The sequence below is a fragment of the Lissotriton vulgaris genome, chromosome 4_1 (genome assembly GCF_964263255.1).
Source record: "Lissotriton vulgaris chromosome 4_1, aLisVul1.2, whole genome shotgun sequence".
NCBI lineage: Eukaryota > Metazoa > Chordata > Amphibia > Caudata > Salamandridae > Lissotriton > Lissotriton vulgaris.
In genome coordinates this window covers 1,075,645,487-1,075,672,188 of record NC_141691.1, presented here as the reverse complement: position 1 = coordinate 1,075,672,188, position 26,702 = coordinate 1,075,645,487, and the positions used below count along the sequence as shown (strand labels likewise).

The window sequence follows — 26,702 nt, the reverse complement described above, 5'->3', positions numbered from 1 at the left end:
GGAAGGGAAAGGGACCAGGAAAGGAGGCAGAAAAGAGGGAGGGTAAACCAGCATTGGCAAGGACAATCATTCACCAATGTTCAGCCAGTGACGTGATTGATTTTGCCAGCACCTGAGCAGCTATGTTTAAAGTCTGGATAGCAGTTTGAAGTAATGGTGTACTGGGAGGAGGCTTTCAAGTGATTCCGAAGGCAGCCATTCGGTGCTGCTGAGAAGGGAATAGAAAGGGCAGAACGAAAGGACCAGGGTAGAGCGTGAGCATGAGTGAAAACAAAAGCAACATTTTAATGCAAAAACGAATAAAAATAGGCCCATGATGTCATCAGTAGAAGACTACAACACAGCAGGCAATCACCAACAGGGGGCGGAGCGGGAAAAAAAAAAAAAAACAAGACGGAGGGAAGAGAGAGAAGGGGAGGGTTGAGGAGAAATGCGACACGGCGGGCAGGGGAGGGGGCGGCGTGCATGTGTGTCTGCTACGTTAGCCACGGAGTGAGGCCTGTCTCTGTCGCTGGCTGTGTGCACTACGAGGGTGAACGCTCTCCAGGCCATTGGTGTGCCTGGCTCGAGGGCGCTTCGGCGATTTTCTCAAACAGATAATCTCATGCATGGCAGAAATATTTGTAAGATCCAACTGTAAGTCCCTCGAACAAGGACACAAAGGATCTATCCCAAAAGTAAGCATTAGGCAGCCTAATGAAAACAGGTTTATGAAAAGGGAAAAATACCATGCTTGGACGAAGCTGCAGACTTTTGATATGTGGCGCTCTCCTGCCCCTACTTTCAAAACTGCCATGACGATGCGACACGGAGGGGAGGGGGCGGAGCGGGAAAAAAAAAAAATAACAAGACGGAGGGAAGAGAGAGAAGGGGAGGGTTGAGGAGAAATGCGACACGGCGGGCAGGGGAGGGGGCGGAGAGTGTAAAAAAATAAATAAACAAGACGGAGGGAAGAGAGAGAAGGGGAGGGGGGAGGAGAAATGCGACACGGCGGGCAGGGGAGGAGGGGGCGGAGCTGGGGGAGGCTGTGAGATGTGCACGCGCTTTTAAGCTCAATGCGCATGCGCATTGAGCTTAAAAGTCACGGGCACTGCAAGGAATCGCCACGATTCCTTGCAAGTTAGTTAAAGAGTGGTTAAGCCCCCATAGTCTCGCAAGCTCGATGCGCATGAGCATCGACAGGCGAGACCTAAAAACCAGCAGAAGTCATTCTTTTAACTCTACACTGACAAACAGGGGGATGAGTGCTTTCCAGCTCTGTCTTTAGGGTGACTTTGAATTGGGATAGCCGCATAGCAACCCTTGAATACAGAATAGGACAGCTGGGAAGAGTTAAATGTCAATTCTATATTTTGAAGCCTGGCAGGGCTCCTAGAGCAAGGTCTGCTTTGACATTTTGACCTCTGAAACTTTTTTGAAAGACGACAGGGGAGAGAAGGAGTAGTGCGCCAGCAGAGCAATACAGGAGTTAGGGAAGGACTTGAGTTCAGGGTACAGGTGCTTTGTCTCTGGTGCTTGTTAGATTGAAGTGAAGAAAACTGGTGCACTGCCTGAGACACTGGACAGGATCGCTAAGAGCATTTGCCCTGGTGGGTGACTGCCCTATCCTGAAAGAAGAGACTTTTTCCTTGAAACTGGACTGTGATTGCGAATTGTGCAGCTCCACCGTGGAAACAACAAGAGCCTGCCTGTGAGGCTCAAACGGACACAGGGAGAAGACTCGCCTCTGGCTTGGTTGTACAGCGCCTTCAATTTCCTCAAGGACTTCCTCTTTTTCTTGTCAATAATGTACCCCTTTAGTCGTCCCATTTTTGAGGAGGACTAGCCCTTTGCAGCTCTTCGTGCTAATTCCTACGGCCCTGTGTGGTCCTCCTGGTCCCTTGGAGCCAGGATTGTTTTTGTAATAATCTGTTTAGTTGCTTTAATATTTGCATTAGTTATATTTATCATGCACGAAAGACATTTTTCTGAGCAATTGAAAAATTTGACTTTGCCCTTTCCTTGAATGTATTAAATTGATGTTCTAGCCCTCACAAAAAGAAAATGGAAAAATCAAGTGAAAATGTTTTTATTAGATATGTGCTTTTAGCTATTCTGAAATTGAAATTAATGGTCACTTAAATGCATAGGAGCCCTGAAAATGTTTACTAGACGGTTTTAGGATTGCTTTTTGCTTGGGACTAGAAAAATGTTAATTCTGTTTGTAATAGTGGTCATTACTCTCTCCTGCTATCTTATCTGTATGTTAATTATGACCCAATGCTCCGTTCTCTTTGAATTCCTGCTTATACCTCATATATATCCGCTTAATGAAATGTTTAGAATAGAAAATGCCCACCTAGCAATGAATTAGGATATTGATAAATTTATGAAAATTAATGTGCAAATATTTTCTATGTTCCTACTGGATAATAGGAATGTCTTTAGCTCATGCTAAAAGGACCATCTGTTAAATAATGCAGGGATTTGTTAGCATGAGCTGAAAGCCATTTTGTATTTTGGCAGCCATTTTAGTTAGCCATGTGCTCGCCGTGTGCTGTTTCCCTCCACAGAGCTTTGCACATGCTCAGAAGGGCCTAGCTAGTAGAATGCACCTGCTTCTCTAGTATAACTGTCAGGCTATTTTTGCTGCTGTATGGAGAAGTAACTCTCCTCCCACTTTGTTGAGAAAGCAGATGTTGTATGCACATATTAGACATTTTGCATACTTACATGAGCCAGGACTACCCCTTGGTCTTATGCTGACTATGTAACCCTAAGCATATATAAGGCCTCTGTTTTCTGTACTCCTTAGACTACCTCATTCAGTTGTTAAGGCTTTTGTGTGACGTAGTCTCCCTGTTCTGAGGTGAATAAATGCATTCTTTTTAGATTTCAGCTTCTGTGCCAGTTTCTTCTTTGTTGGTTTAAAAGGACCAAGTATCAGTGGGACCCCTGAGAAGGTTTCTATGTTCTTCACCTGCACCTCCGCCAAAACTTGGATCATTTTGTGTAACGTGTGCTTGTGGTTCTAAGAAATGATTTTTTTTTGTACAACACACATCTTGAGATTACGTTGTTTGACTGCGACATTTGAGAGTATCTTGAATTATGTCAACTCTGGATATGCGCTGAAGAACAAAATTATTCAATTTTGTACATGTACAGTGCACATCCTGAGCTTATGTATTTCAAGGCGCTGAGCATATGATGTAATTAGCATACATGAGAACACTTTTACACACGCTAACACATCAAGAGTCCTGTTAGGTAGCCTCTCTTTCTAATAATCCCACCACCTCCTCAGTCCCGCTGCGCTGGCCTGGCCTTCATTATAGAGATGCACTTGAGGCTCAGCTCAGTACTTCTCCTGGTTGGCTTGACGCAACTAGTGGTCACTAGTCTCTCAGCCTCGCACTGCTTTCAAACCCAACTTGAGAGGGCAGCAGTCAGTGTCTGCAGATACCTTACTTGCTCAGAGTGTCAGTGTGGAATTGCTGAGCTCAGATCACTCTTGGCTTGCTGGCTGGTTTTGGTCGCTGACTTTGCTGCCTGCCTGCTGTTGGTCTAGCCACAAGGGTTGACAGAGGAGGCTGCCGAAGGGCCGTAGTCTGTCTTTTATCGCCACAAAGACTGACATAGTGGACATGAAAGCTGCTGCCCAAAAGCCAGACGGCACTGATGCCAAGTACCCCAGCGAGGCTGGAAAGTGGGTCTGGTTTAAAGTGAATGGTGCCCTGCATTGTAAAACCGGCCCCTAATAGCAAAACCGCACCCACCCTTCCAGCCTCACAGCTAAATGCTTGGTGCCCGGCACTGCCAGTCTGGGCCCGTCTGTTTGTAATGCAATGAACGGTTTTGTGTTACCTTCCGAAGTCAGTTTGATAACAGTGGTTGAAAATAAGCTGGTACATATGTTTGAATGCTTGCCTGGTCAAACAAGCATTGGAAATGCAATAGGTCTCGCATTAGGAAAGTTTGAGCTATTGGTATTGTAAATGACACTTTTTTTATTTATGTGTTGGTTTTGAAAGTAGCAAAATTAATAGCTTTGTCAGTTACAATGTCAATAGTTTTAACTTTTGCAAATGTGACACCTATAGCATTTGTAATGCAATGTGTGTTGTATTTACGTGACTTAGATGTATTGATATTACAAATAACAATGGCTTTTAATTTTGTAAATAATTAATACTTAAATAAAAGTTATTGTAATTTATAATGGCAATAGCTTAAACGTTTGTAAATAACTTTTGTGAAGATTACGTCCAGTGTATTTTATTGTGACGAAAATCCAAGAACATTGCATTTGCACCTACACACAGAGCCACACACATATAGATGTGGTGGTGGTGGATCTGGGGGATATGGTGATGGTGGATGTGGTGGTGATGGTGGTGGATGTGGGGGTGGATGTGGTGGTGGATGTGGTGGTGGTGGAGGTGGTGGTGATGTGGTGGAGGTGGTGGTTGTGGATGTGGTGAAAGTGGTGGTGGTTGTGGATGTGGTGAAAGTGGTGGTGGATGTGGTGGTGGAAGTGCTGGTGGTGGGTGTGGTGGATGAGGTGGTGGATGCGGTGGTGGTGGATGCGGTGGTGGTGGATGCGGTGGTGGTGGATGCGGTGGTGGTGGATGCGGTGGAAGTGGTGGTGGATGCGGTGGTGGATGCGGTGGTGGTGGATGCGGCAGTGGTGGATGTGGCGGTGAATTTCATGGTGGATGTGGAGGTGATGGTGGATGTGATGGTGGATGTGGTGGATGTGGTGGTGATGATGGTGGATGTGGTGGTGATGATGGTGGTGGTGGATGTGGTGGTGGATGCGGTGGTGGTGGTTGCAGTAGATGTGGTGGTGGATGGGGTGGTGGTTGCAATAGATGTGGTGGTGGATGTAGTGGTGGTGGGTGTGGTGGTGGTGGTGCATGCGGTGGTGGTGGTGGGTGTGGTGGTGGTGGTGCATGCGGTGGTGGTGGTGGGTGTGGTGGTGGTGGTGCATGCGGTGGTGGTGGTGGATGTGGTGGTGGTGGTGCATGCGGTGGTGGTGGATGCGGTGGTGGCGGTGGATGTGGCGGTGGATGTGGCGGTGGATGTGGCGGTGGATGTGATGGTGGATGTGATGGTGGATGTGATGGTGGATGTGGTGGATGTGGTGGTGGATGAGGTGGTGGATGTGGTGGTGGATGTGGTGGTGGATGTGGTGGTGGATGTGGTGGTGGTGGATGTGGCGGTGGATGTCATGGTGGTTTCATTCAAGTTCTACTCACTACATAGTAATACAAGGAAAGCCATTCCCTTCCCATTCCTAGGGGCAAAACGCACCACCTTAATGTCTTTGGGTGTGGTAGATAATGTGGAGGACCCATGGGCATACCTTAGGACTACAAAGGGTTTGCCCCCTGATGGCCAGGGGGGCTTGTAAAGAAGTTGGCAAACACACACACTTCCGATAAAAGCTGCAATTTCAAAAAACAATTTAGCTAGTGATTTTCGTCAGTGTAACCTACCCCAGGAAACCAAGAGCACCATGGTTCCTAAATACAGAAGAGAACAGAATACTGACTGCATCAGAAAAGAAAGACAAGGACATTGATGAACTATGCATATAGACTGTTGCACCAATATAACAATACTGCTCGGAGACCGAAGCATGTGAACAGTACTTGATTTTCAGTAATGTTGATGAAAAATAAATACCAGCCAAAAGAGGACAGATCGGCCTCGGGGGGGGGGGGAGGGGGGGGCTTTTTGAGTAGCATGTTTATTAAGACCTATTTTGAGGAGCATAAGAACAAACAATTGAGCAGGATTTGTTGGCAGTCTTGAGTAAAGGTCCCATTTGAGTCATGTGGTAAAGCAGAGTACAGAGCAGACCTGTTGAAGAGCTATACGCTGGTAGATCCGAGTCAGTAAAACAAGACTAAGTCCTTGATGCTGTAAAATGTCGGAGTTTACATTAAAGACCCATTCAAATGAACGGTGAAAGCAGAACCCAGACAGAGCAAAAAGCGCAATTGTTTACTTTTCAACCAATCACTCACGGTAGATGCACCAAGCTTCTTCTGAATAAGTTACTCGTGGTGGTTCAGTTAAAGCAGCGAGGGGACCTTAAAGGTATTAAAAACTGTTGAGAAGGATGAATCAATTCCACACAGCAGTCCTCTCAAAAACCACACGCAGTACAAGATAAAAGAATGTGAAGTACAAATAAGCCCAACATAGTTACGGGGGGGGGGGCGCACAAGAACATGTACCACCGATAAACACTGATCGAGGACCAGGAAAATGGACCATAATGCAAAAAAAAAAAAAACACACCTTTGCTAAATTAATAATAAATGGCTACAAACTCCAAGAAAGGTAAGTGCCTAATTGGCATTCTAAACCCTCCTAAACTTCTGCCCATCTTAACAAGTCGGGGCTGGGTGTGTGGAGGAGCAGGGTGCACATTTTAGTTAAAAAATAGTATATTAAAAAGTGGTAACTGGTCTAAACCCGCATCCCCATAAAATATACACCAAGGTGTAAAAAAAATTGCATTCACATGCTATGGAAGGCTTTGCAGTATTAGGGAAGAAATATTCCCTTCTCCATTTACACAGTCTGTTTAAGTGGGTTGGGGAAGGAGCTACCACGTGTCTTCACTACGGGGTTATTCAACGAGTTTCTTAAATGTAGTAAAAGACAACAGGACAGCTGTGCTTCGACACCATCATACCAGATTTGGAAAAAAAACTAATCTGTAAATGCATACATGACCGGATACAGCAGCAGCTTTCATTTTACATCGTTGCCCTTTCGGTTCAAAACAATTTTGCATCTTATCACAACACTAGATTCATGCCAAATAAACCCGTATACCGTTCCAACCAAACTTGATCGTGCTCTGTAGATTAACATGGGGTGATTATCTCTATACAAATTATTCAGTCCTACAGCATTCTGTGGATAAGGATTTGACACTAGTAACAGAAAGCTCTCTAAAACCTACAGAGTAGAAAGAGCTTTTTATTTTAAGGCTATAAGCAACAGGACCCGTGCTACACGAATATGGTCCAAACGAGGTAGTGTGCAATATATATACATAAACATACATACACACACACACACACACACACACATACATATTATATATACACACACACACACACACACACACACGTTTGAAAGCAAGGACTGGATGCCTTCCAAGTCTGCAAACAAAAGTATCCCCATATCAGATAAAAGAGGTTAACGACATTACTAAACCACAACACAGACAGAAAACCTATATAGGACGTATTTCAACCGTGGTCATCCCTATAAACTTAACTCAAATGCTAAGTCATGCGTGCGGCGTAAAAATATACAATGTATGGCTACTCTGCCAGTGTCTGCAATAATGTGCATCAGCCTCACCCTCCTTGCTCTAAGGCGAACATTACTTCCCTTTCGCTTTACATTGGCTGCGGCTGCTTGTTAAAGAGCCTGCCATGTGTGCTCGTCACCTCCCAGCCTTCACACCCAAAGCGGCCTGTTGCTGCAGCAACCTTCGTTACGGGCTACCTACTCTCCATCGGTAGGCGAAGGGGTGGCGGGGTTAGTGATGAGCAGGCTGCTGCAGTGCTGGACGGCTACGAAACCTCAGTCAAAATATAAGCATCGACAAGCGCATTAGCAGCAGAAGTGCCACACCCAACTACCATTCATATTATGAGAGGTTCATTCGGAGAAAAGCCTTTGCAGTTTAAATGCAATGACAGTCTGCTATAGCGCGATCACTTGCTTCAATGAGATCTTATCACTTCAGTTAATTTGCAGGAAATAAAAAGTACAAGAAATCTACTACCACTAGTATTCTTACAGCAAAAGGTTAAACAAAAGCATATTTGAGAAGTTCGTCCTTTTCAAACAAACGAGTATATTAAGTATAGGGGTGAAAAAGGAAAGCAACTCTTCAAAACGGTGTTTGCATTAAAGTTAGTCAAGTCAAGTCAAGGAATTTATATAGCGCACTACATACCCGGAGGGTTTCAAGGCGCTTAGGGAGGGGAGGAGGATTACTTGTCAAATATCCATGTTTTAAGTTGTTTTCTGAATGCTAGGTGGTTCTGGGTAAGGCGAAGGTAAGCGGGGAGAGAGTTCCATGTTTTAGCAGCCAGGTATGAAAAGGATCTGCCTCCCATGGTGGTCTTGTTGATGCGCGGTACAGTGGCGAGGGCTTGGTTGGAAGAACGTAGTTGGCGTGAGGGGGAGTAGAAGGACAGTCGTGAGTTGAGGCATTCTGGACCGATGTCGTAGAGTGATTTGTGTGCGTGGGTAAGCAGTCTGAAAGTGATCCTCTTATTGACGGGTAGCCAGTGGAGGTCTTTAAGGTGACCAGAGATATGATCGTTGCGTGGGATGTCTAATATGAGTCTGGCTGAGGCGTTTTGGATTCGTTGGAGTTTCTTCTGGAGTTTTGCGGTAGTACCTGCGTAGAGGGTGTTACCGTAGTCCAGTCGGCTCGTGACCAGTGCGTGGGTGACTATTTTCCTTGTTTCGGAGGGGATCCAGCGAAATGTTTTTCTGAGCATGCGAAGAATGTTGAAGCAGGAAGAGGATACGGCGCTGACTTGTCTGTTCATTGAGAGTGAAGAATCCAGGATGACGCCTAGGTTCCGTGCGTGGTCTGTCGGGATGGGTGCTTTTCCGAGGGCTTCCGGCCACCAGGAGTCGTCCCATGCAGAGGGGGATGTACCTAAGATGAGGACTTCTGTTTTGTCTGAGTTCAGTTTCAGACGGCTTTCTTTCATCCATTCGGCAACTTCTTTCATTCCTTCGTGTAGGTTGGTTTTGGCGGTGCTGGGGTCATTGGTGAGGGAAAGGATCAGTTGAGTGTCATCCGCGTACGAGATGATGTTGAGGTTGTGTTGGCGTGCGATGGCCGCGAGGGGGCTCATGTATACGTTGAAGAGGGTGGGACTGAGTGAGGATCCTTGTGGTACGCCACAGATGACTTTAGAGGCCTCGGACTTGAATGGTGGAAGGCGGACTCTCTGGGTTCTTCCGATGAGGAACGAGGTGATCCATTCAAGTGCTTTTCCTTGGATTCCGATGTTATTGAGGCGTTGTAAAAGGGTGCTGTGGCAGACTGTGTCGAATGCTGCAGAGAGGTCGAGGAGGATGAGGGCGACTGTGTCTCCGTTGTCCAGTAGAGTTCGAATGTCGTCTGTTGCTGCGATGAGGGCGGTCTCAGTGCTGTGTTTTGCTCGGAAGCCAGATTGTGAGGGGTCGAGGGATTTGTTGGCTTCGAGGAAGGCGGCGAGCTGGTTGTTGACAGCTTTCTCGATGACTTTGGCCGGGAATGGAAGAAGTGAGATGGGGCGGTAATTTTTGAGTTCGGTGGGGTCCGCTGTGGGTTTTTTCAGAAGGGCGGTGAGTTCAGCGTGTTTCCAGTCTTCCGGGAAGGTGGCGGAGTTGAAGGAGCAGTTGATGATGTCTCGGAGGTGCGGTGCTATGACGGAGTCTGCTTTGTTGAAGATGTGGTGAGGACATGGGTCTGTGGGGGATCCTGAGTGGATGGAATTCATCAGGCGGATTGTGTCCTCAGTGGAGATTGGGTTCCAGACGTTAAGGGTGTTCATGGGGGGAGAATGTTCAGCAGATGGTAGGGTGGATTGGTTTCCGGGTTGGTTGTCAAAGCTGTTGTGGATGTCTGCAATCTTGTTGTGGAAAAATGAGGCTAGGGAGTCGCAGAGGGTTTGAGAGGGGGTGATGTCGTTGGAGTTGGCCGAGGGATTGGAAAATTCCTTGACGATGTTGAAAAGTTCCTTGCTGTTGTGAGCGTTGTTGTCAAGTCGATCCTTGAATGCTGTTTTCTTGGCTTTTCGGATTAGTTGGTGGTGAGTGCGGGTGGCGTTTTTGAAGGCGTCCTTGGTGCTGGTGGTTGGGTCTTTTTTCCAGGCCTTTTCAAGGGAGCGGCAGAGTTTCTTGGACTTCTTGAGATCATCGTTGAACCATGAGGCCTTCTTGCTGCCAGGTTTGTTTTGACGTTTTTTCAGTGGTGCTAAGGTGTCAGCGGTGTTGGATAACCATAGGGTGAGGTTGGCGGCGGCTTCGTTAGCGTTAGAAGAGAGGGCTGGGGTGTTTTGAAGGAGCGATGCGGAGATTTGGTCCGTGGTGATTTTGTTCTAGTTCCTTAGCAGGGTAGGTTGGAGGTGGATGCTGGGTTTTGGTTTGTTGTAGGTGAAGTGAACGCAGCTGTGGTCAGTCCAGAGGAGGTCCGTAGTGTGGCTGAAGGAGACATGGTTGCTGGATGTGAAGATGGGGTCGAGTGTGTGACCTGCGATGTGGGTGGGGGAAGTGACTAGTTGTTTAAGTCCGAGGTTGGCGAGGTTGTCCACGAGGGTGGTGGTGTTGCGGTCGTTGATCTTTTCGAGGTGAAAGTTGAGGTCTCCCAGAAGGATGTAGTCTTTGGAGGGGAGCGCGTGTGGGGTGATGAAGTCCGTGATGTCTTCGCTGAATTTTGCGCGGGGTCCTGGTGGTCTGTAAAGGAGGGTGCCTATGAGTGTGGTCTTGGGGTCGATGTGCATTTGGAAGTGAAGGTGTTCGGAGTTGGCGAGGTTGGCGTCAGAGCTGGTTGAGATGCGGATGGATTTCTTATGGACGATAGCGATTCCTCCTCCTGTATGGTCGGTGCGGTCCTTGCGTGTGATCTTATATTCTTCAGGGATGGCAATGGTGATGTCTGGGGCGGAAGAAGCGTTCATCCATGTTTCTGTTAGGAAGGCGACGTCTGGAGAGATGGTGTCTAGTAGATTCCATAGGTCGATGGCGTGTCTGTGGACCGATCGGGTGTTGAGAAGGATGCATTGTAGGTGGTTGGGGTCGGGAATCTGTGGTGTGGTCGTAGCGGAGATGTTGTCGGTGCCGATGAATTTGCAGGAGTAGCAGGAGAAAGGTCCATGGGTGTGTCCAGGAGCGGCTTGGACGCAGGTGGGGGCGCGACCGGGGTTCAGGGCTAGGAGGGTGGCGGCATCGTAGGTAATGCGGGGGGGCTGGGAGGGACGGGGGCCAGGGGATCTGGCGCTGGGCGCGGTCCAGGCGCGGACGGGCGTAGACGGGCTTACCTTTGGCGCACCTTCGGCGCGGGTTGGGCGCGGACGCTGCGCGTGAACGCTGCGCGCGGGAACTCCTGTCATATATGGAGAGTGGAGGGGGAGGGGCGAGGGCGGCTCAGCTGGGAGGCGGGTCGGGCCCATGAGGACGACAACAAACAAACAAAATGGAGGCGGGGGGAGGAGCAGAGCGGAGCGCTGTTGGTAAATGCGCAAACAATGTAGGAAAGTACTAAATTGAAGGCTAGAGCGCTAATTCCACAAAGCGCTAGACAGAGCACACAGCAGGCGATAAAGAAATGTAGCTTTGAAAGCGAATGTTCAGCAGAGCAGCGCTACGATATTGGTGAGCTAGAGCGCTAATTCCACGAAGCAATAAGTAAAGCACACAGCAGGCTATAAACAAAAGTAGCTTTGAAAGCGAATGTTCAGCAGAGCAGCGCTACGATATTGGTGAGCTAGAGCGCTAATTCCACGAAGCAATAAGTAAAGCACACAGCAGGCTATAAACAAAAGTAGCTTTGAAAGCGAATGTTCAGCAGAGCAGCGCTACGATACCAGGCTTCATCCAGGGACCCAGGGAGCGACCACTCAGTCCGTGAAGGAGGAGCGAGTCACAGCTTCTGCAGGGCGAGGAGCGCTATTAAAGTCTGTGGGAGGGCGGCTCAGCTGGGAGGCGGGTCGGGCCCACGAGGACGACAACAAACAAACAAAATGGAGGCGGGGGGAGGAGCAGAGCGGAGCGCTGTTGGTAAATGCGCAAACAATGTAGGAAAGTACTAAATCGAAGGCTAGAGCGCTGATTCCACAAAGCGCTAGACAGAGCACACAGCAGGCGATAAAGAAATGTAGCTTTGAAAGCGAATGTTCAGCAGAGCAGCGCTACGATATTGGTGAGCTAGAGCGCTAATTCCACGAAGCAATAAGTAAAGCACACAGCAGGCTATAAACAAAAGTAGCTTTGAAAGCGAATGTTCAGCAGAGCAGCGCTACGATATTGGTGAGCTAGAGCGCTAATTCCACAAAGCAATAAGTAAAGCACACAGCAGGCTATAAACAAAAGTAGCTTTGAAAGCGAATGTTCAGCAGAGCAGCGCTACGATATTGGTGAGCTAGAGCGCTAATTCCACAAAGCAATAAGTAAAGCACACAGCAGGCTATAAACAAAAGTAGCTTTGAAAGCGAATGTTCAGCAGAGCAGCGCTACGATACCAGGCTTCAGCCAGGGACCCAGGGACCACATTTACAGATGCCATTTTACTCATTCCTTTTTTTAAAGGATCTCTGGAAACCCCAATAATACTCCTACTAGTAATAAGGCAAGTCTAGCAAAGGGACAAACAGTCAAAACAGACATCGCAATAGTTATAAAAAATCAAATACAATTTTTTAACAAGTGAAAAGCAGCTTCTATTATAAAACCCAAATCGTGTGAAACGCTAAGGAGACACGGCCATGGGGGGAGGTGAAACTGAAAGTATGGCGGGCCGGCCGGCCGGCCGTGAATAATTAGAGAAGCTGTGGGAGGGAGGCTGGGCTGTCTTTGATGTGGTAATGCGAGGCAGGCAGGCGGCTGGTGGCATTGTGCACGCGCTTTTTAGGGCTTGCGCTTAAGCAATGACCTAAAAAGCACATGCACTGCGTGGAATCGCCAGTGGAATCGTGCTTGGGTAAACGCTGTTTAAGCCCCTATAGAGCTTCGCCAGCTATTCGCATGCGCATGCGCACAGCAGGCGAGCCCTAAAAAGCAATACAGGTGGTTTGGATGGGGGAGGCACTAACGAGCACATGAGGAAGGGGGTGGGAAAAAGTAGAGGGGTGACACAGAGCAACATGGACTGCAGGAAGAGAGACTTACATGAGAAAGATTCACATGAAGTGCTTAATACAAAAGAAAAAATAGTGCTTAAATAAAAAACAGTGAAAGCAGAGATGGCAGCCAATCAAAAACATCGTAAAAAGAAAGGGACAAGCACAGGATTGACTAGCTGGGACACCAATAAGAAACTGGAAAATAAGAGCGGCAAGGAAAGCCAACCAATGGTAGGCAATGGACAGGCTCTAATCCACTCTATGTTATTGGTAAGCCACAATATTCCTTTCAACAGACAGCGCATGCGCTGTCTAGTAGGCTTGACTTAAAACACTTGGGGCAGTTCCCGGAAGGGGTCACAAATTTTCTGGTAAATTTAGCTAGTGTGAAGTAGGTGCAATGGAAGTAATTTATTTGAGCCAGTTTGAATACGTTATTTAATTAGTTACGGGTCCCTTGTTCTGTTGCTGTATCACAGTCTTTGTTCTCTAAAGCCCTATCCACATCAGCTTTACATTTTGTTCATAATCCTGTCAGTGGTTAACCCTATGGTATTGATTAGTTGGCTGCACATATGCAATATTATTTTTCGCCCAGAGCCCTACGTTAGTGGTTCGATATTGTCCACATTCCATTATTATTTTTTACCACGTGTCAGTCTACTCTGTGTTACATATAGTCAGGGTTAGCCCACTTATCTTACATTTCCGGAATGTTCAGAGGGTGCCTGAACAGAATAGATCAGCACTCATTTCCAGAGTGTAATTCTCCTACACAGATATGTCCATCGTGGACACTGTCATTTTCCAATTCATCTGGAAGAGTATCTCGTTTCATACACTTTATTTCGATTCATCCAAGGAATCATAAAAGTATATATTTGAATAAAAACAGATGTTACAACTTTTACAAAAGGTTTGCAGATTTACCTTAACAAGTTATTAACATGCAATGAATTACTTCACAATATCAGAAAAGGTCACCAAAGACAATTAGAATCCCTAAAAGTTAACATAAATCATAAGAAATAAAAAGCCCAAATATGCAACAATAAAATGCAATCTGCTATTACAATTTATAAATGTCACATGAAAACCGATAGGACCTTTCACGTTAGCCTGTAATCTTACATCAGGTATATATTTCAACATTTCAATAGCGATTCCTGATGGTAAATGACACTTTAATAAAGCTAAGCATAGCACTACATATAGCAGCAGTATGCAATGATTTTAAATGCTCATAGCCTTCTTTATAGTTCCAGGGACGAATATCCATTAATAACGGTTTAATAAACCGGTTTCTCGGATTTTTGTACAAAGAGCAACAAAGCTCAACAATGCACTTTGCACTTTGTTCTAAGTGCAAAGTGCATTGTTGAGCTTTGTTATTGCATGGGCAAGGGGGTAGCCTCTCACACCAACCCCCTTGTTTCGGGTAAGCAAAAAGGAAATGCAATATGTTTAATCGAAATCGCGTCAAATAAAATCGCCATTGCGTATGCATGGTAAAAGAGAGATAAAATTGATGCTGCAATTTACCCCTATGATACTGTGCTTGTTTGTTGTGTTTTAACTGACCCAAAGTATCACGATAGGCATTCCTAATTACAATCCTTGTGTCCTGCTGAATAAATTCTGGACTTTCATAAATATGACCTAGACCAATTTTATAAAAGGTTTCCTTCACGTATGACAGCCATGGGATCCGCATAGCATGATCCGATCTTAGGCAATCCTTCAAGATTTCTTTTGTAAGCTGCAGGTCCTCAGATAACCACATTTTCCCCCACAGGAGTAATGGGGAGACATGAATGATATCGCTCACAAATTCTATACCCATTTCCAAATGGGAAAAATCATTTGGTGAACTGGTTGGAATTGACAAAAGACGCTTTAAAAACTTATTCTCCATGACTTGTGTTTGGGTGGATTTATGTGTCCCCCACACCCCCGCCCCATAGGTGGCAACAGGCAAACATTTTGCTTTATATAAGGTCTTTAAGTCAGCAATTGGTTTTTGACCCAATTTGCTTGCGAAACGGAAAAGAGCCTCTATGGATCGCGTAGCTTTTTGTACTCTGGCCGTTATTAATGGTCCCAGCTCACATTTTTGTTAAATAGATTACCTAAATAATTGAAATTCTCAACTTTTTCAATACTCAGGTTGTCTACAACAAACCTACGGGTTTTTGTCCCTCTAGGGCCGCATACCATAACAAAAGACGTCATGAAATTGACCCTAAGGTCTAGGTCCTGCGTGTAATCATTAAATGCAGTCAAACACTGTTGCATGCTATTAGCAGTTAGTCATTAGTACAGTGTCATCAGCATAGGACAACAAAGGTATATGTCTGCCGTTTACTTTAGGGAAATCTGAACAATTCTCTAGCAGAAACTTTTCCAAACCATTTGTATAAACTAAAAACAAAAAAGGGGCCAAAATACAGCGTAGAGCACGGGTACTCATAGTACGGCCTGCGGGCCAGGTGCGGCCCGGCAAGCCTTCCCTGGCGGCCCGCGGACCGTGCAGACATCGTACCCGTGTTTGTTTGTTTTTTTAAGAATCTCAGCAAACACCCCTGGCAGCGCGATGCAGAGACTCTCTGAGGGCCGTGCGATTTCCGTCAGAATGGGGCTGCAGGGGCCTATGAGCTGAACAAAGCCTCATTAGCATGCGAATGGCCTCTTAAAGAGGTGTGAAGTGCTCGGGTGCGGCTGGCTGAGTGTGTGTGTGTGCCCAGAAGCTGTGTCAGCCCGGGCACACACAGGCATGGTGAGATGAAGAGGGGGAGGAAGGAAGGCGACAGAGACAGAGGCTGACAGAGTGAGAGCGAGGGAGGCAGCGCGAGGGAGAGCGAGGGAGGGAGACATGCACACAGAGTGAAAGCGAGGGAGGCAGCGCGAGGGAGAGCGAGGGAGGGAGACATGCAGACAGAGGGAGAGGGAGGGAGACAGAGGGAGGGAGGCAGAGAGGGAAAGAGAGGGAAGGAGGGTGAGGGAAAGAGAGGGAAGGAGGGTGAGGGAAAGAGAGGGAAGGAGGGTGAGGGAAAGAGAGGGAAGGAGGGTGAGGGAAAGACGGAAGGAGGGTGAGGGAAAGAGAGGGAAGGAGGGTGAGGGAAAGAGAGGGAAGGAGGGTGAGGGAAAGAGAAGGAAGGAGGGTGAGGGAAAGAGAGGGAAGGAGGGTGAGGGAAAGAGAGGGAAGGAGGGTGAGGGAAAGAGAGGGAAGGAGGGTGAGGGAAAGAGGGAAGGAGGGTGAGGGAAAGAGGGAAGGAGGGTGAGGGAAAGAGAGGGAAGGAGGGTGAGGGAAAGAGAGGGAAGGAGGGTGAGGGAAAAAGAGGGAAGGAGGGTGAGGGAAAAAGAGGGAAGGAGGGTGAGGGAAAGAGAGGGAAGGAGGGTAAGGGAAAGAGGGTGAGGGGAAGAGAGGGAAGGAGGGTGAGGGAAAGAGAGGGAAGGAGGGTGAGGGAAAGAGAGGGAAGGAGGGTGAGGGAAAGAGAGGGAAGGAGGGTGAGGGAAAGAGAGGGAAGGAGGGTGAGGGAAAGAGAGGGAATGAGGGTGAGGGAAAGAGAGGGAAGGAGGGAGAGGGAAAGAGAGGGAAGGAGGGTGAGGGAAAGAGAGGGAAGGAGGGTGAGGGAAAGAGAGGGAAGGAGGGTGAGGGAAAGAGAGGGAAGGAGGGTGAGGGAAAGAGATGGAAGGAGGGTGAGGGAAAAAGAGGGAAGGAGGGTGAGGGAAAAAGAGGGAAGGAGGGTGAGGGAAAAAGAGGGAAGGAGGGTGAGGGAAAGAGAGGGAAGGAGGGTGAGGGAAAGAGGGTGAGGGAAAGAGGGAAGGAGGGTGAGGGAAAGAGAGGGAAGGAGGGTGAGGGAAAGAGAGGGAAGGAGGGTGAGGGAAAGAGAGGGAAGGAGGGTGAAGGAAAGAGAGGGAAGGAGGGTGAGGGAAAGAGAGGGAAGGAGGGAGAGGGAAAGAGAGGGAAGGAGGGTGAGGGAAAGAGAGGGAAGGGGGGTGAGGGAAAGAGAGGGAAGGAGGGTGAGGGAAAGAGAGGGAAGGAGTGTGAGGGAAGAGAGGGAAGGAGGGTGAGGGAAAGAGAGAGAAGGAGGGTGAGGGAAAGAGAGGGAAGGAGGGTGAGGGAAAGAGAGGGAAGGAGGGTGAGGGAAAGAGGGAAGGAGGGTGAGGGAAAGAGAGGGAAGGAGGGTGAGGGAAAGAGAGGGAAGGAGGGTGAGGGAAAGAGAGGGAAGGAGGGTGAGGGAAAGAGAGGGAAGGAGGGAGAGGGAAAGAGAGGGAAGGAGGGAGAGGGAAGGAAAGAGAGGGAAGGAGGGAGAGGGAAGGAGAGAGAGGGAAGGAGGGAGAGGGAGAGAGGGAGAGAGGGAAATGTGTGTATGCCAGTCTGGTGGCTCAGTGGACGAAGGCGTCCGTTGCAGGGACCTGTGATCAACCTCATGGTCAGTTTTCTTGTTAATTACATTGCATTTTTTTAGTTGTGGAAGCCGAGCCAGGGATCGGCAGCATACTGTAGCTTGGGGGTTTCTGCTGTGTGGCTTTGACCCTCTCGGTTTGTCACAGTTGTTTGCTGGGGTGGTTGCTGGTGCTACAAGCATTTCACCTGTTAATGAGGTTTTGGGGGGAGCTGGGCTTATACTGTTAGTGCAGCAGGTGTAGTGGAGTGACTGCAGCTCTGCGTAGACTGAGCATGGGTGCCTCTATTTATTGCCTGAGATCAATGCCCTAGTTTCTGTTAAGTTCGGAGGAGCAGTAGCATTATCTATCATCTGTCATTATAGAGTCCGCACGGCAGTGTCTGGAAACGAGGCAGGAAGGGTCTCTGCAGCAGGGTATGTTTGCAATGGTAACTGATAACATCTGCAAGGCAAATACTCCATGACCCGCGCCTAACCAATGGTACTACGCCCTCTGGGCCAGCGGGCATTTGAAGCTCACAACCGCCTCCGAGTGAGTCGTGATCACAGACAGGACACAACTTTTAAGAGCAAACTTACGATGTGAGGTTAGACAGACTTGGTCAGTGAAGGCGCATTTACCACCCCTAGGAGTTGGCTCACAAACCTTCCCATAGTACTGGATAGTTGGTCTGGTAGGCCCTTGCATCCGCAGCTATTACACACCCCATGGAACCACCTCCCCTGTCTCCTTGTAAGCCTGGACGTCTCCCTGTGGTGAGTGCCCTGCCTGTCTCCGGTACGGAAGTGCCCATGCCTAACCCCAACTCGGGTTGCTGTTGCTCTGCAGTTGTTCCGTACACACCTCCCTCCTCCCCCACCCACTATTTTCTACAGACACGGCCCTCCCCCATGGTACATTTTCTCCCAGTGAGTTCCAGCGGCACATTCCAAGATGTTGGCATCTCTGTCAGTACCAGCAGCAGTATATGCCTGGGCTTCACATGCTTCTGGACCCTGATATTGATGGTGTCAGGTTCACAGGGGTGAGTACATGCAAGGGCAGCAGATCACTGTGCAGTGTCAGAACCACCTTGTGGGTCGATGCAGGGTAACCAGAGAAAGAGATAGGCCTGCCATATGCAAATAGGGTAGGTGTCGAGGTAGGGCAAATGTCAGGACTGGTGATCACCGGAGAGGTCGGTCAGACCCATGCTCTTGGAATGGAAGCATCTAGAACACGGGTACTCATAATACGGCCCGCGGGCCAGGTGCGGCCCGGCAAGCCTTCCCTGGCGGCCCGCGGACCGTGCAGACATCGTACCGTGTTTTTTTTTTTTTATAGAATCTCAGCAAACACCCATGGCAGCGCGATGCAGAGACTCTCTGTGAGGGCCGGGCGATTTCCGTCAGAGTGGGGCTGCAGGGGCCTATGAGCTGAACAAAGCCGCATTAGCATGCGAATGGCCTCTTAAAGAGGTGTGAAGTGCTCGGGTGCGGCTGGCTGAGTGTGTGTGTGCCCAGAGGCTGTGTCAGCCCGGGCACACACAGGCATGGTGAGATGAAGAGGGAGGGAGGAAGGAAGGAGACAGAGGCTGACAGAGGCTGAGGGAGAGCGAGCGAGGGAGGCTGACAGAGGCTGAGCGAGCGAGGGAGAGCGAGCGAGGGAGGCTGACAGGCTGAGCGAGGGAGAGCGAGCGAGGGAGGCTGACAGGGAGGGAGACTGAGGCAGACAGGGAGAGCAAGGGAGGGAGACTGAGGCAGACAGGGAGAGCAAGGGAGGGAGACTGAGGCAGACAGGGAGAGCAAGGGAGGGAGACTGAGGCAGACAGGGAGAGCAAGGGAGACTAAGGCTGCGCGAGGGAGAGCGAGGGAGGCTGCGCGAGGGAGAGCGAGGGAGGCTGCGCGAGGGAGAGCGAGGGAGGCTGCGCGAGGGAGAGCGAGGGAGGCTGCGCGAGGGAGAGCGAGGGAGGCTGCGCGAGGGAGGCTGCGCGAGGGAGAGCGAGGGAGGCTGCGCGAGGGAGAGCGAGGGAGGCTGCGCGAGGGAGGCTGCGCGAGGGAGGGAGAGCGAGGGAGGCTGCGCGAGGGAGAGCGAGGGAGGCTGCGTGAGGGAGAGCGAGGGAGGCTGCGCGAGGGAGAGCGAGGGAGGCAGCGCGAGGGAGAGCGAGGGAGAGCGAGGGAGGCAGCTCGAGGGAGAGCGAGGGAGGCAGCGCGAGGGAGAGCGAGGGAGGCAGAGCGAGGGAGGCAGAGTGAGGGAGAGCGAGGGAGGGAGACAGACAGACAGAGGGAGAGCGAGCGAGGGAGACAGACAGACAGACAGAGGGAGAGCGAGCGAGGGAGACAGACAGACAGAGGGAGAGCGAGCGAGGGAGAGCGAGTGAGAGCGAGGGAGAGTGAGGGAGAGCGAGGGAGAGTGAGGGAGGGAGACAGACAAACAGAGGGAGAGCGAGCGAGTGAGAGCAAGGGAGAGCGAGGGAGGGCGACAGACAGACAGAGGGAGAGCGAGCGAGGGAGAGCGAGTGAGAGCAAGGGAGAGCGAGGGAGGGAGACAGACAGACAGAGGGAGAGCGAGCGAGGGAGAGCGAGCGAGGGAGAGCGAGTGAGAGCGAGGGAGGGAGACAGACAGACAGAGGGAGAGAGAGCGAGGGAGAGCGAGTGAGAGCGAGGGAGAGCGAGGGAGGGAGACAGACAGACAGAGGGAGAACGAGCGAGGGAGAGCGAGGGAGAGCGAGGGAGAGCGAGGGAGGGAGACAGACAGACAGAGCGAGGCAGAGCGAGGGAGAGCGAGGCAGGCAGACTGAGGGAGAGTGAGGCAGAGCGAGGGAGAGCGAGGCAGGCAGACTGAGGGAGAGTGAGGGAGAGCGAGGGAGAGCGAGGGGAGACAGACAGACTGAGGGAGAGTGAGGGAGAGCGAGGGGAGACAGACAGACTGAGGGAGAGCGAGGGAGAGGGAGGGAGAGGGAGGGAGAGGGAGGGAGAGGGAGGGAGAGGGAGAGGGAGGGAGAGTGAGGGAGACAGACAGAGGGAGGCAGAGTGAGGGAGGCAGAGGGAGGCAGAGGGAGGGCGAGGGAGAGCGAGGGAGGGAGAGGGAGAGAGAGGGAGGGAGAGAGAGGGAGAGAGAGGGAGGGAGAGAGAGGGAGGGAGGGAGAGAGAGGGAGAGAGGGAGGGAGAGGGAGGGAGAGGGAGGGAGAGGGATGGAGAGGGAGGGAGAGGGATGGAGAGGGAGAGCGAGGGAGAGCGAGGGAGAACGAGGGAGAACGAGGGAGGCATAGCGAGGGAGACATAGGGAGAGCGAGGGAGGGAGTCAGGCAGACAGAGGGAGACATCAGAGTGAGGAGACATCAGAGTGAGGGAGACATCAGAGTGAGGGAGGGGGAAGGAGAGAGAGGGAGACAGAGGGAAGGAGAGGGAGGGAGACAGAGGGAAGGAGGGTGAGGGAAAGGGAGGGAAGGATAGAGAGGGAGAGAGAAATAGAGGAAGGTAGAGGGAAACAGAGAGGGAGAGGGAAACAGAGAGAGAGAGGGAGACAGAGAGAGAGGGAGACAGTCAGAGTGAGTGAGACAGAGGGACACAGAGACAGAGTGAGAGAGAGGTAGAGGGAGAGAGGGAGGGAGAAAGGGAGGGAGGGAGGGAGACATGGTCAGTTTTTTCCCCTCTAGCCCTGCCCCCTCCCCCACTGACCCCGCCCCCACCAGTGCGGCCCTCGGACACAAACCACACTGTAAATTTGGCCCCCGAGAGAAAGTTTGTGAGTACCCATGGTGTAGAGTATCTCCATGGCATAGGCCCTGTATGTCTTGCTTAATTTAATATTATTTGACCCAAGCAATCAGGTTTGACATGGGCCGTTGTTTAGCATAATTGGTAAAGAACAGGCCCCACAGCATATCTGAATACGACGCTGTTGTAAGGAGGTGGGTCACCATCGTTTAGGAGATGAGGGTTAAATCAGCAAAACATTGCAGTTGGGTTGCGAGATAATACGTTAGTAGTGGGGTGTACCCAGTTTTCGCTTGGAAAGCAGACATTTTGACATGTTAAATGCAACTTTACATTGCCCATCTTTCCAAATCAGTTAAGTTAGTATGGAACCAATATTCTAAACAGTGATTATGGCATGATTATAAGTAGGTTCACAAAATAATATTGGATTAGGGGCTAGTATTACCATTCTGAATAGCACAATTCTGTGGATTATTATCAGTGGCAGCCTTTGCCAGAATCACACTCTTTCTCATGCCCCTGTTGTCCCTGTACACATTTCCCCTCAGTATGTCACCATGTGTATGATACACTTGGATTCCCAGATATCTAAATTTTGCCTTTTCCCATATTGAAGGAGCCTGGTCATGCCTTGCTTCAACAAGTGGGTCCTTAGTGCAGAGCAATATGTTATCTGCGTAGAGGGATATCAATGGCTGTAACCAGCAACCACCAATCCACAAGCTATCCTGTGTGTGCTGAAGTGACGTGCTAAAGGTTTCATCCAAGATTATTATGTAAAGAAAACCTGTTTAGCTACCATAAAATGGATTACAATGCAACTTGTTCAGTGGAATGATTTTAAATTTAACACATACATGTATTTCTCTTGTGACTGATCTGATTGAAAATTGTTTTCTTTACTCTCAGGTATCCATGATAGATGCTATACCACGACTCATGAGTGCAATTGGAATGATTCACAACATTTCTCATTATTATAATACCTCGGAAAAGATAACATCATTGTTTGTGAAGGTGGGTGCATTATTTGGTCTCTTGTATGATAAGTTTTAGTATCTTAGCTACTACAGCTTTAGCTATCTGTCACAGATCCTATTGTATCCAATATATTACATATACTTAGTGTGGGCTTTGTATCAGCCCATTGCTCATGATTTGTTGCCTATTCTGGGTCTCTGCTCTTGATTCAATGGCTTTCCTCTCTATTCCTGCATTTGTCCAATCCTGGAGTATTTTGGTCTCATAGTGTGTTGACTGGATTAGGTGTATCCTTCCATTGCTGACTTGACTTCCGGAGACTCTTTTTCTTTGCCTTTCAGCACTCTACAGGTGTACATGTGTTTTCTTGAGTCTCATAAAATCTCCCTGCCCACCAAACTCTGTTTCTCTATTCCACAACGCCTGCTGTTCCTCCTTGCCTCTTTTCATTAGCCCACCCTATCGCTCAATTTTATACCCTTCCTTGCTCAGCCGTTGTGCTTTTTTTATCCTTTCCCTCCCCACTCATCCATTGATCCTCAGTTCCGCTCGTAGCCTTGCAGTTGCATACAGCTGCTACTAAACAGCATTTTTAACAATTATATTACCAACTAACATGGTCGTCAGCCATGTTGGAACAGAATTTTTGAAATGCCAAAGGCCATTGGTACATAACATACACCTGCGTGTGTGCGACCCATATGCATGCATAATGATGAATGAATCTTGTTGTGGTTTTTCTTTAATCGAAAACTCATTCCAAGGTAGCTGCCCATGCATCTGCATGTGTAGGCATGTGTTGTAATGCATGTGTGCACGTGTCAGGAGGAACTGGCAGCCATTTTGGCATTAACTTAGGCCACAGGTATTCAAACATTTTGATCCTGAGCCTCCCCTGTCTAAATGTTTTAGTAGTAAGGCCATCTCCTGACAAAAAAATGCTGGAAGTTGTTACTCTGCATCGACAACCATCCCCATCCCCAATTCCCACAGTATATTTGGCAAATCATTTTTAACGTGAGGAAATAATATTAAACAGTGTTTAGCAACCCAAATGTTTTTGTATGGATGTGAACGTTAGAGTGGTAGTCATTAGATGTCAGAGGCTTAGCAAGCAGTTAAAAAATAAAAAGTTTCCAAAAACGAATTGCCCAAAATTGAGTGCTTTATTTTCCACAAAAGCATAGTTTGACATAACATAATTGTTATTACCTAATGTAATAGGTGTGCCTGTTTTTATCCAGAGAAATGAACAACCTGTTGATGGATTCTCGCCACTGCCATCCTCAGGTTATGCTCCATTTCCAGTTTTGAACGGTACTTCGTCTTTAATGCTACCAGTGCTGAGAACCGATTTTCACAAAAATGTGATGAGCTAAAAGACAGAAAAATCTTGACAAAATGTTTTGACAAATCTGAATGTGCTACAGACATTTTCAGCCATAACTTCCCCAATAAAGATTTGCAGTCTCTGGTGCTCAGTTATGTTGTTCTGATGTTGCGTGTTAATCTAGGTTCCTGATCGATACTGCGACCTTATGCCCCTATTCGGCTATAAATCCATTTATTCCCTATATTGGCATAACCGTTCAAGTGCGATTTTCAGAAAAGTCATCTCTGGCCTCACACGAACAGAGCCACATTCCAGCATAGTTCTCTGCCACTTCCTTTGCAACCAATTAGTGCAATGACAGAGCAGAAGTCACTATCTGATATTCCTAGATTAACACTCCGAGTTCTTCAACAAGATAAAAACTCAGCAAACTGGGAAATCCCCCTTGCTTTGTTTTGATTAGTAATAGAACTCTAATGAGCAACTGATAGCTATCACTTCCTAGTGACATCTTTAATTGACGTCTTATGTCCAGCAAACTTGCGTCAAACCCAGCACCTGTCAGGTATAAATATTACCAACGTTGCCTTAAGCAATGTGAGCTGTGAGCTGAAAGCTGTCGTGCTGCTGTAAGCTGCCGTGCACTTTGTTGTGCATCCCATTGCTGCTGCAGGCAGTACGCTGCTGCTGTTGTCCCCTGGTGGTGAAGCTACTGATACCATTATCGCTGCTAAAGTGCGAACGATGGTGCAGTACGCTTAGGAGCTGAACAGCCGTCCCTCTGCGAAAGAAGCCCAGCAGATTCCAGCTGCCGCGGACGCTGTCCCCCGCCTCCTCCTCTCGACGCGCTGAAGAAAAGCCGCTGCCTTTCTCCTGCAGAGAAATCCAGCTCCGGCGTTTCCGGTCTACCCTCGCGGGTGACTGGGATATCGAGAGTGACCCCTGAAGGAGATACCAAACCTCCATCATTCTATTCAGAGGTATGGTGTTGACTAAACCCTTAGATGAGAATTCTTGAAGCAAACCTTGGCAAAACCAACTTAACTTAAAGCTACTTACTTACTCCCCTTCCACGTGTTAGGCTTAGGTCAGGCACACTGGGGTAGGCATAGTTAGAAGCACCAGTTGAGTATTTTAGCCTAATGTATATATGACTGTATATATGTTTTATTACTTTTAAACCATTGTATGGCTAAGAAACCATATCAATGCTTTTACAGTTCTATTTCGCAATCCTTATCTTACTGTACGTACTTTTTATCATAACAAGTCTTGCAATTGTGGCAATACATTTCTCTTGTACGAGAAGAAAGACTGTTCAATAAATGTTAACCTTTTATTGACAAACGCCCGTCTCTCTATTCTCTACATCTCGTGAAAGTAAACTGCACTAGATTGACTGAGTGAAATACCTGTCTATTGTTTCACACGACCCTAGAGATTGACTCTTGATCTGAGGAGCAAAGTTGTCATGTTGCACGGTTGTTGGAAAACTAAATCCCTTCTTGTCTGTGCCAGGGAAGCTGATCACCTCCCATGCAGAGAAGAAAGTTTCCAGTGACCTCTGAGCTAGTTGGTAACACACCCAATTAAGTTTAGCATAGTCAGTGGAGGCCTGGAATATCCGCAGTTCCACGTCGATACTACTGTTTATGTTATTCCAATGCGCAGGGCCTAGTGGGAAACTAGGAACTACACTACATGGCGCCCAACGTTTGGTAAGGCGATAAACTAACGCAAGACGTTAGAGTAACTCAGTCGTGCATATTTCACACAGACCCCTTTCTCCCGTAAATACTCCAATAGACGTCTGGAGTGGGTGAAAGGTTAAAATCCGCCCGACCTTAGTAGGAAGAGATTCCTATGTAAAGCTCTGGTTTATTCAACGTTGAAGGATACAGTGTTCCAAAATATTGTGCACCTAATCTTTGTCTCCTTGGAGACCTACTCTGCAAAGCCTGCATTTTTAAAATGTCAGACAGTGAAGAAGAAAGGGAAGCAGCTAGGCTGGCATCCCTACTAATTGAGGAGGACTCGAGTCTCCTACAGACAGATCCGGATGCTATTATCATCCCGGTCCACTTAAGAAGATCTATAACTTTAAAACTTATAGAAAACGGACTGACACCTCAAGGTGGTACAGTAATTTTCGTGATAGAGGCTCACGAGTATCGGCAGACAGAGGTATTCTATTCATGGATAAACTTTCCAGCGGTAAACGCTATAACAAAAGAGTTTCACTATTACAAAATAGAGAAACCTCCGGAAGAGTACGCTCCTTTCGAGGCGATTGAAATTCCACTTAAATTTCAAGAGCACCTGCTCTGGTTTAATGGCGCCCTAAAACACAATGATCACATTACCAGGCTCGGTCCACTAGGTAGACCAGGAGCAACGTGGCCGGTTCTAGCCAGCTACACACCACATCCGGACATTGTAAAAATGTCAAAGGAAGAGCTGTTAGTACAGCTAAAAACATTAATAAAAATACATAGACAATTAGTCCAATATGTAATGCGGACTGCAACAGTCCAACCAGCTGTTAATGTACCACAGCTGACCCCTCATCAGGGGAACACTAATAAAATTACACCACAGAACATACAGTCATGTCTTGGTAAAACACCCGTAAAACGGGAACAAATTCCTTTCTGGTTAGCACAGAAAATCACTCAAATAGAGGCAGTATTTCCTGATACTACCCCTATAGAGAAACACAGAATCTTGACCATCTGCCTTCCTATGGGAATCGCACCACACGTGGAGGACTGTGACACTTGGGGTACAGTCTTTGCTTCCATTTACACAAAAACACACGGTGTTCCGTCTATGGCGGTAATACCAGAGGTGCTAAAACAGATTCAAAATGAATTCGGTCCAGAGCCCGCTTTAAATCTAGGTATGAAATTACTGAAAGACTTCAAGCAGGTCTCGGCTATATTATTAGCCAACATTAAAGGAGAAGCAGCATCTGTGGCGATCCGCCAGAAGTTGAAGGAAACAGATATAAAAGATCCTGTTGAGCTTGCAAAAATCATAGAAAAGTGCTATGAAGAATTAGGTAGAGACAGCTTGGGTGGCAAACCGGTAAAGCCCCAACTGCTCGAAAACCCAGAAAAATTATTTATTAAAAATAATTCAAACACTCCTAAAAAGAGCTGGGATGGAAATAAACAATCCACTCCCAAGGAAAAAGTTTTCCAGTCCAGAGGAAGGTCTCCTCGACGGAGGGAAAGAACTCCGACTCGAGAACACCAGTCTCCCCAGAGGGAGCCCTCTGAGAAAAGATATAACCTTAGAAATAGGGATAATCTGAAAAAACCTGATAGATATCAAAGTATTGATACACGTCCCTCTCGATCTTTTCCACAGAATTCGGAAAGAAGAGGACGGTCAGACCCAGGAGAGCAC

General features: G+C 48.2%; 1 protein-coding gene across 1 annotated transcript in view; it reads left to right on the top strand.

The window, feature by feature from the left end:
• Positions 1-26,702, top strand: part of DNAH5 (dynein axonemal heavy chain 5) — a 5,605,957-nt gene that overhangs the window by 1,190,604 nt on the left and 4,388,651 nt on the right. The window contains exon 9 of the mRNA XM_086967405.1: positions 21,887-21,994. Within this exon, the coding sequence (XP_086823531.1) occupies positions 21,887-21,994 (108 nt within the window). The remainder of the gene's footprint in view (positions 1-21,886; positions 21,995-26,702) is intronic.